Source organism: Bos javanicus, chromosome 10, assembly GCF_032452875.1.
Source record: "Bos javanicus breed banteng chromosome 10, ARS-OSU_banteng_1.0, whole genome shotgun sequence".
NCBI lineage: Eukaryota > Metazoa > Chordata > Mammalia > Artiodactyla > Bovidae > Bos > Bos javanicus.
In genome coordinates, this window is record NC_083877.1 from 23,909,797 (window position 1) to 23,920,798 (window position 11,002).

The 11,002-nt window shown below is 39.8% G+C and overlaps 1 gene segment (V, D, J or C); it reads right to left on the reverse strand.

The window, feature by feature from the left end:
* Positions 1-9,576: 9,576 nt before the first annotated feature.
* On the reverse strand, positions 9,577-10,477 carry LOC133255151 (T cell receptor alpha variable 4-like). The segment is given in 2 exon segments: positions 9,577-9,872; positions 10,381-10,477. Coding segments are annotated over 2 exon segments (336 nt in total).
* Positions 10,478-11,002: the final 525 nt, after the last annotated feature.

Here is an 11,002-nt window from a genome sequence, read left to right on the forward strand (position 1 = left end):
AAGACAAGGGTGCCCACTTTCACCATTACTATTCAACATAGTTTTGGAAGTTTTGGCCACAGCAATCAGAGCAGAAAAAGAAATAAAAGGAATCCAAATTGGAAAAGAAGAATAAAACTCTCACTATTTGCAGATGACATGATCCTCTACATAGAAAACCCTAAAGACTCCACCAGAAAATTACTAGAACTAATCAATGATTATAGTAAAGGTGCAGGATATAAAATCAACACACAGAAGTCCCTTGCATTCCTATACACTAATAATGAGAAAACAGAAAGAGAAATTAAGGAAACAATTCCATTCACCATTGCAATGGAAAGAAAAAAATACTTAGGAATATATCTACCTAAAGAAACTAAAGACCTATATATAGATAACTATAAAACACTGGTGAAAGAAATCAAAGAGGATACTAATAGATGGAGAAATATACCATGTTCATGGATTGGAAGAATCAATATAGTGAAAATGAGTATACTACCCAAAGCAATTTATAGATTCAATGCAATCCCTATCAAGCTACCAATGGTATTCTTCACAGAGCTAGAACAAATAATTTCACAATTTGTATGGAAATACAAAAAACCTCGAATAGCCAAAGTGATCTTGAGAAAGAAGAATGGAACTGGAGGAATCAACCTACCTGACTTCAGGCTCTATTACAAAGCCACAGTTATCAAGACAGTATGGTACTGGCACAAAGACAGAAATATTGATCAATGGAACAAAATAGAAAGCCCAGAGATAAATCCACGCACATATGGACACCTTATCTTTGACAAAGGAGGCAGGAATATACAATGGATTAAAGACAATCTCTTTAACAAGTGGTGCTGGGAAAACTGGTCAGCCACTTGTAAAAGAATGAAACTAGAACACTTTCTAACACCGTACACAAAAATAAACTCAAAATGAATTAAAGATCTCAACATAAGACCAGAAACTATAAAACTCCTAGAGGAGAACATAGGCAAAACACTCTCCGACATACATCACAGCAGGATCCTCTATGACCCACCTCCCAGAATATTGGAAATAAAAGCAAAAATAAACAAATGGGACCTAATTAAAATTAAAAGCTTCTGCGCAACAAAGGAAACTATTAGCAAGGTGAAAATGCAGCCTTCAGAATGGGAGAAAATAATAGCTAATGAAGCAACTGACAAACAACTAATCTCAAAAATATACAAGCAACTCCTACAGCTCAACTCCAGAAAAATAAATGACCCAATCAAAAAATGGGCCAAAGAACTAAATAGACATTTCTCCAAAGAAGACATACAGATGGCTAACAAACACACGAAAAGATGCTCAACATCACTCATTATCAGAGAAATGCAAATCAAAACCACCATGAGGTACCATTTCACACCAGTCAGAATGGCTGCGATCCAAAAGTCTATAAGCAATAAATGCTGGAGAGGGTGTGGAGAAAAGGGAACTCTCTTACGCTGTTGGTGGGAATGCAAACTAGTACAGCCACTATGGAAAACAGTGTGGAGATTCCTTAAAAAACTGGAAATAGAACTGCCTTATGATCCAGCAATCCCACTGCTGGGCATACGCACTGAGGAAACCAGAAGGGAAAGAGACACGTGTACCCCAATGTTCATCACAGCACTGTTTATAATAGCCTGGACATGGAAGCAACCTAGATGTCCATCAGCAGATGAATGGATAAGAAAACCGTGGTACATATACACAATGGAGTATTACTCAGCCATTAAAAAGAATACATTTGAATCAGTTCTAATGAGATGGATGAAACTGGAACCTATTACACAGAGTGAAATAAGCCAGAAAGAAAAACACCAATACAGTATACTAACGCATATATATGGAATTTAGAAAGATGGTAACAATAACCTTGTGCACGAGACAGCAAAAGAGACACTGATGTATAGATCAGTCTTATGGACTCTGTGGGAGAGGGAGAGGGTGGGGAGATTTGGGAGAATGGCCTTGAAACATGTATAGTATCATGTATGAAACGAGTCGCCAGTCCAGGTTCGATGCACGATACTGGACGCTTGGGGCTGATGCACTGGGACAACCTAGAGGGAGGGTATGGGGAGGAAGGAGGTAGGAGGGTTCAGGATGGGGAACACAGGTATACCTGTGGCGGATTCATTTCAATATTTGGCAAAACTAATACAATATTGTAAAGTTTAAAAATAAAATAAAATTTTTTTTTAAAAAAAGTGAAAGTGAAGTCACTCAGTCGTGTCCGACTCTTTACGACCCCATGGACTGTAGCCTACCAGGCTCCTCTGTCCATTGGATTTTCCAGGCAGTAGTACTGGAGTGGATTGCCATTTCCTTCTCCAGGGGATCTTCCCAACCCAGGGCTCGAACCCAGGTATCCCACACTGTAGACAGACGCTCTACCGTCTGAGCCACCAGGGAAGCATATTAACTAAGTGAAGGATAAAAATCATGATGATCATCTCAATAGGTTTAGAAGAAGTATTTTATAAAATACAATTTTCAATCATGATTTTTAAAAACACTCCAAACAAAATGAATATAAAGGGATTGTACTTCAACGTAATAAAGCTATATGTGACTACCCCACAGCTAACATCATACTTGACAGTGAAAAGCTGAAAGTTTTTCTTTTTAAGATCACAAACAAGACAAATAGGTCCACTTTCGTCATTATTCAATACAGTACTAAAAGTCCTAGCAAGAGCCAATTAGGCAAGAAAAAAGAAATTAAAGGCATTCAAACTGGAAAGGAAGAGCTAAAACTGTTTGCAGGTGACATGACATTACATGCCACCACAAAATAATTAAAAATAAAACTACCATATTACCCAGCGATTCCACCTCTGGGTATATATCCAAAGGAAATGAAAACTAGGATATCATAGAGGTATCTGCATTTCCGAGTTTACTGCAGCATTACTCACAATAGCCAAGATATGGAAACAATGTAAGTGTCCATCAATGAGTGAACGGATAAAAAGGATGTGATACATATATAACATGGTTATGGATATGGAAGGAAATCCTGCTATTTGTGATAAGCTGGATAGACCTTGAGTGCATTGTGCTAAGTGACTTATCAAAAAGGCCAATACTATATAATAGCATTTATATGTGGAATCTAAAAAAAAAGCCAAACTCATAAAAAGAGAGTACAATGATGATTACCAAGGGTTGGGAGTCAGGGAACTGGAGAGATATTGTTTAAGAATACAAACTTGTAACTAGTAGATATGTCCTGCAGATCTAAAGTATAGCAATTATAGCCAACAATACTTCTATAAACTTCGATGTTGCTGAGAAACTATATTTTAATTGTTCTTATCACAAAAAAGGAATGATAATTATATGACGTGATAAAGGTGTTAGCTAATCATCAAAATTCTCCAAGCCAGACTTGAGCAATATGTGAACTGTGAACTTCCAGATGTTCAAGCTGAATTTAGAAAAGGCAGACGAACCAGAGATCAAATTGCCAACATTTGCTGGATCACCAGAAAAGCAAGAGAATTCCAGAAAAGCATCTATTTTTGCTTTACTGACTATGCCAAAGCCTTTGACTGTGTGGATCACAAGAAACTGGAAAATTCTGAAAGAGGTGGGAATACCAGACCACCTGACCTGTCTCTTGAGAAACCTGTATGCAGGTCAGGAAGCAACAGTTAGAAATGGACATGGAACAACAGACTGGTTCCGAATAGGAAAAGGAGTACGTCAAGGCTATACATTGTCACCCTGCTTACTTAACTTCTGTGCAGAGTACATCATGAGAAACGCTGGGCTGGAGGAAGCACAGGCTGGAATCAAGATTGCTGGGAGAAATATCAATAAACTCAGATATGCAGATGACACCACCCTTAGGGCAGAAAGTGAAGAACTAAAAAGCCTCTTGATGAAAGTGAAAGAGGAGAGTGAAAAAGTTGGCTTAAAGTTCAATGTTCAGAAAACTAAGATCATGGCATCAGGTCCCATCACTTCATGACAAATAGATGGGGAAACAGTGGCTGCCTTTATTTTGGGGGGCTCCAAAATCACTGCAGATGGTGATTGCAGCCATGAAATTAAAAGACGCTTACTCCTTGGAGGGAAAGTTATGACCAACCTGCTGCTGCTGCTGCTGCTAAGTCGCTTCAGTCGCGTCCAACTCTGTGCAACCCCGTAGATGGCAGCCCATTAGGCTCCCCTGTCCCTGGCATTCTCCAGGCAAGAACGCTGGAGTGGGTTGCCATTTCCTTCTCCAATGCCAACCTAGACAGCATATTAAAAAGCAGAGACGTTACCTTGTCAACAAAGGTCCGGCTAGTCAAGGCAATGGTTTATCCAGTGGTCATATATGGATGTGACAGTTGGACTATAAAGACAGCTGAGTGCCGAAGAATTGATGCTTTTGAACTGTGGTGTTTGAGAAGACTCTTGAGAGTCCCTTGGACTGCAAGCAGATCCAAACAGTCCATCCTAAAGGAGATCAGTCCTGGGTGTTCATTGGAAGGACTGATGTTGAAGCTGAAACTCCAATATTTTGACCACCTGATGTGAAGAGCTGACTCATTTGAAAAGACTCTGATGCTGGGAAAGACTGAGGGCAGGAGGAGAACAGGACTACAGAGGATGAGATGGTTGGATAGCATCACTGACACAATGTACATGGGTTTGGTTGGATTCCGAGAGTTGGTGATGGACAGGGAGGCCTGGCATGCTGCGGTTCATGGGGTTGCAAAGACTTGAACACGACTGAGTGAGTGAACTGAACTGAATCATAGTGCAATATATAAATATGTCAAATCAAAACATTGTACACTTTAAACTTATACAATGTTATATGTCAATTATATCTCAGTTTAAAAAAAAAAAACTGTTGGAAGAGATAAATACATCTTGAATGCATTCACAAAACAACATTCACTCCTTGCTCACTACATTGCAGCAAGGATGACAATATTAAAATAGAAATTATATCATGTCAATGTGGAGTTTTCATTTAGCCAACAGCTTTGTCTTTATACTTTGAATAAAATCCATACTCTTCACAAATATTTGAATGCTGTGGCCCCAGACTACTTCTTCTATCTTTTCTTATATTCCTGATGCTCACCTCCATTAATTTAGCCAGCTTTGCTCTAATATTTCTTATCCTTCAAGTCTCAGATTAAAAAATCACATTTCAACTGATAAATACATAAACAAAAATGTTGCATATTTCTACGATGGAATATTATTCTGCCTTTAAAAAGAATGAAATTTTGAGACATGCTACAAAATGGGTGAACCTGGAATACATTATGCTAAAGTGAAATAAGCCAGGCACAAAAGGACAAATACTATATGATTTATTCCATTTACATGAGACTTAGAATAGGCAAATTACTAAATTATATGACACAATCTGTATAGCTTAAACTTTGATTCTCCTCTTCTAACTACATACTGAAGTAATGAGGACCATAGAACATGACCAAGTTAGTTTTGTGAAGTTTCATGTCCTAATGCTGGGTGAGTGGACATAGTAGTGTGAAGGAATATTTCTGGAAGCAATTCCTACAGTAGGATTGACTAGCAAAATCTTACCTATACACAGAAGTCGCTGTGCATCACATTAATATATCTCATTTGATGCAAACTAAATGTGTCCTCAACTCAATCTTACCCCTATAACTGGATTTCCAAAAATGTCTGAAGCTACTCCAATACTACCTGAAATAAGGGGAAGCATGATACAGGAGTAGTGAGCATGGGAATGATTGTTCTAACCAATTGCCACTAAAATGGCTTGCTTTTAAATTTTTTCACATAAAAAAAAGTGGCCACCCTACAGGACCCCTCCCAGAACTTGGCCTCCATCAGGTCTCTGTCAGGTCTCATTGAGTCTCTTACAAGGTCTTTCTAATTGTCTTTAAGGCTTAATCTTGTCCCAGTCTTCCTCAATGAGTTATTCCTCAGGGCACAGACTGTGATACTTCTAAAATTATAAATTAGATTAGATCACCCCAAAACCCTTCAAATGCTTCCTGTTACATATAGAATAAAATATAAATCTAACCATAATGTTATAAGTCCACATAAAACTGAGCTGCTGATTACCTCTTTGCCATTATCACCCACCTCTCTTTTTTCACTACTTTATGGGAATATCATAATATATATCACAATATCCCAGCCATCTTTCTTTCACAAATAAATCAAATTTCCTCCTGCCTTAGGACCCTTACTGCATTTGAAAACTCTTCCTTACCCCAGATCTTAACACTGCTTTTCACCCCCTTTTTTTTCACCCTTTTTTTTTTTTTGAAATTCAAATCTTAGTTGGAGTTTTTAGAACATTGAGCAACTAACCACACAACCACTGTGATTCTTTTTAATTTTATGCTGTTTTATTTTATTAATGTCACTTAAGTTTTGAAGTCATTAGTTTGTTTTCTTGTCCTATCTCCCCACAGTAGAATAAAAAAATCCATATGTGTAGGAAACTTGTCTGTATTGCAGAAAAGGTATCTTTAACCATGAGACAAATGCCTACCATCAGTTCAGTTCAGTTCAGTCACTCAGTCGTGTCCGACTCCTTTTGTGACCCCATGAATCGTAGCACGCCAGGCCTCCCTGTCCATCACCAACTCCCGGAGTTCACTCAAACTCATGTCCATTGAGTCAGTGATGCCATCCAGCCATCTCATCCTCTGTCGACCCCTTCTCTTCCTGCCCCCAATCCCTCCCAGCATCAGGTTCTTTTCCAATGAGTTAACTCTTCACATGAGGTGGCCAAAGTATTGGAGTTTCAGCTTTAGCATCAGTCCTTCCAATGAACACCGAGGACTGATCTCCTTTATGATGGACTGGTTGGACCTTCTTGCAGTCCAAGGGACTCTCAAGAGTCTTCTCCAACACCACAGTTCAAAAGCATCAATTCTTCAGTGCTCAGCTTTCTTTAAAGTCCAACTCTCACATCCATACATGACTATTGCAAAAACCATAGCTTTGACTATATGGACCTTTGTTGGCAAAGTAATGTCTCTGCTTTTTAATATGCTGTCTAGGTTGGTCACAACTTTTCTTCCAAGGAGCAAGCATCTTTTAATTTCATGGCTACGGTCACCATCCACAGTGATTTTGGAGCCCCCCAAAATAAAGTCTGTCACTGTTTCCCCATCTATTTTCCATGAAGTGATGGGACCAGATGCCATGATCTTAGAGATAGATTCAGGGATTAGATCTGATAGACAGAGTGCCTGATGAACTATGGACGGAGGTTCGTGACATTGTACAGGAGACAGGCATCAAGACCATCCCCATGGAAAAGAAATGCAAAAAAGCAAAATGACTGTCTGCGGAGGTCTTACAAATAGCTGTGAAAAGAAGAGAAGTGAAAAGCAAAGGAGAAATGGAAAGAGATAAGCATCTGAATGCAGAGTTCCAAAGAGTAGCAAGGAGAGATAAGAAAGTCTTCCTCAGCGATCAATGCAAAGAAATAGAGGAAAACAACAGAATGGGAAAGACTAGAGATCACTTCAATAAAATTAGAGATACCAAGGGAACATTTTATGCAAAGATGGGCTCAATAAAGGACAGAAATTGTAAGGACCCAACAGAAGCAGAAGATATTAAGAAGAGGTGGCAAGAATACACAGAACTGTACAAAAAAGATCTTCATGACCAAGATAATCACGATGGTGTGATCACTCACCTAGAGCCAGACATCCTGGAATGTGAAGTCAAGTGGGATTTAGGAAGCATCACTATGAACAAAGCCAGTGGAGGTGATGAAATTCCAGTTGAGCTATTTCAAATCCTGAAAGATGATGCTGTGAAAGTGACTCAATATGTCAGCAAATTTGGAAAACTCAGCAGTGCTCACAGGACTGGAAAAGGTCAGTTCTCATTCCAGTAACAAAGGGTAATGCCAAAGAATGTTCAAAGTACCACACAATTGCACTCATCTCACATGCTAGCAAAGTAATGCTCAAAATTCTCCAAGCCAGGCTTCAACAGTGCATCAACCATAAAACTCCAGCTGTTCATGCTGGTTTTAAGAAAAGGCAGAGGAACAAGAGATCAAATTGCAAATACCCATTGGAGCATAGAAAAAGTAAGAGAATTCCAGAAAAACATCTGCTTTATTGATTATGCTAAAGCATTTGACCTTGTAGATCACAATAGACTGTGGGAAATTCTTAAAGAGATGGGAATACCAGACCACCTGACCTGCCTCTTGAGAAATCTGTATGCAGGTCAGGAGGCAAAAGGTAGAACCGGACATGGAACAACTGACTGGTTCCAAATCGGGAAAGGAGTACATCAAGGCTGTGTGTTGTCATCCTGCTTATTAAACTTATATGCAGAGTACATCATGAGCAACACTGGGCTGGATGAAGCACAAGCTGGAATCAGTTTGCCAGGAGAAATATCAATACCCTCAGATATGCAGATGACACCACCCTTATGTCAGAAAGTGAAGAAGAACTAAAGAGGTTCTTGATGAAAGTGAAACAGGAGAGTGAAAAAGTTGGCTTAAATCCCATTCCATGGGGTGGGTCTCAGTAGAAAATATCATCAACTGTTGCATTCCTTGTTGCCAAAATCAGAAACAACTCCCCACTAAAACACTAAGAATAATATCCTCACAGTCCTGACTAAGCTGCAGGCTCACTAGCAAGATTCCCAGGAACTTTGCCATTATTCCTGTCTCCCTTTGATTTTCAGTGCAGCAGTGAGATCTAAGTAAGCTCCCTACTCTAATGATACTCCATAAATACTTCTGATCACTATGATGGAAGTCCTATAAGTCCAAATAACAACAGGGCTCACTAGCAAGATTCCCAGGAACTTTGCCATTATTCCTGTCTCCCTTTGATCCCCAAATGACTCAACGCTGAAAATTGATAATGACCCAAAATCCCTATGTTTCTGCTTACTATATTGCAAAAATAGTCTATGATACCAATCAGAATTAAAAAACTTTTCGACTCCCCCACCATCATCCCCATTCTATTTGCCATGGCACCCACAACAAGGGAGTGGGACAAAAGAAGAGAGAAAGAGGGGTAACAGAGAGTAAAAGATCCAAACACAGAGAAGACTTGGAAAGAATCTTGTGGGGGCTCAAAATGCCAAAGAAATGTTCAAAATTTGTGACAACAATTGCCTGACACTTAGACTGAATTTTTCAAAAGCTGAGAAGCTTGTTGTCTAAACTGACTGCATGCAATGTGCATGTAAGGGTGTGTAGTGTGTGTTTGCACAGTGTCTGTGTGCATGCGTGTGCATGAACTGAGGGGCATCAGTGAGCTAAGTGACAACAGTATACATACCATAGATTGTCTCCTTTTGTATAATTGAGCAGCTCAGAGACAATAATGGGACAAAGGCATCATGCCCTTTTGTGTTTTTTGAATTTTAGATCATAGAAATGGAATACCTATTTAAAAATAAATAAGACCAATATTTTTTAAAATAGCAAAGTAATACATGGATTTTCTAATACCTTCTGAAATAATACAGTAAAATAAACACTTTAGAAGGTACTGCCTTGGGGGTCCCCTGAGCTGTGACTGCCACCCCACACAGGGATTCTGCACAGGTGCAGCCCCATCTGTCTCAGTGTGCGTCTCCCACGATGCAGTAGTACACAGCGGTGTCTGTCAGGGAAGCCTGGGGCAGGCTCAGGGTGCTGAACTTCCTGTCAGGAGGAATTAACAGAGATGCCACTTCATTTTCCACGTTTGTCTTATATCCTTGAATGATAAATTGTGGTCCCTGGTTGGGGAACTGTCGATACCAGAAGATATTGTCACTTGTAGCTATTGTGGTGTGGTTACAGGATATGTTCACTTCTTGTCCTTCGTATGAGTCAATGAAGATGGGCTGGGAGGTCTTAGCAAGACTCAAAGTACCTGTGGAAGTAAAAATCACAACACTAGCTCCTATTTTGAAATCAAATTGAAGGTCCAACTCAGCACCCTCCAGGTTCTTTCTCAAGTAAACCCCCTATTTCCCCACCATATACAGACACACACAATTTACTTCTCACTTGTGTTTCAGGACACATTTTTAAAAATAATTATTCTGAGGAATCCCAGGAACACATGAACAGACAATTTACTTCTTACTCATGTTTTGGGACACATTGTTTTATATATATTTATTCTGAAGAATCCCAGGAACACATGAACAGAAGTGGCAGGTCTAATTTCTTCCTCCTATGGATAAACCAGAGCTCAGTAACCCCGAATGTCTTTATTTCTCTCACTTCTCACGTAAATGCCAAGGAACAGCCTGGAGAAAAATAGGGCCCAAAAGCCATCCCTCAGCATCTTGAATAAAGAGCAATGGTAGCAGGCAGGGTTGTAGATCCTTGTCTGGACCCAGATCCCAGTTTCTGTTAATGCCATAATAACTCACCCAAGGTCAGGAGCACGGTCACTCTTGTCATCTGCCTCATATTCTAATGTAAACCAGGACTCAGGGTCTAAGTTCTGTTGCTGAGTCTGAGCCTGGACCAGGCTATGAACCAGGGAAGAGATGCAGCAGCAACTTCCAGAGCCCACACTAGCAGCTCTCACACAGGGCTGTCCCCAGAAGCAAGCCAATAGTAGGGCGACAGCTCCTCAGAATGGGCTTCCCCTCAAGGTTCAACTGAACACTCAGGAAGAACAGTGGTAAAAACTTCTAGCACAACAGCACAGCAGCCTGGATTTCCTTTTAGATCTTTGCTATGTTCTAACCCTCTAAAGATTTGGGCTGAATGAAACAAATATTTCAAAGGATAGATCCCACTGGGCTCCTTATTCCTCATCGATTTTCCACAGTTTCAGAAGGTGCTCATCCACTGTAGTCAGTCTCATATTCATGGAGCTCTGAGAATAATCCATCTGAGGTGGTCTTTCATGCCCAGAAATACCCCATTGGTTCCAATGTAAGAAGAAATGAAATCTTAATCTTATTCCACAAAAGAGCAAATGAGGCCATCTGAACTGGACCTTTCATCTCCTGACACCATGGTGTCCTTTTGTAATCACACTAA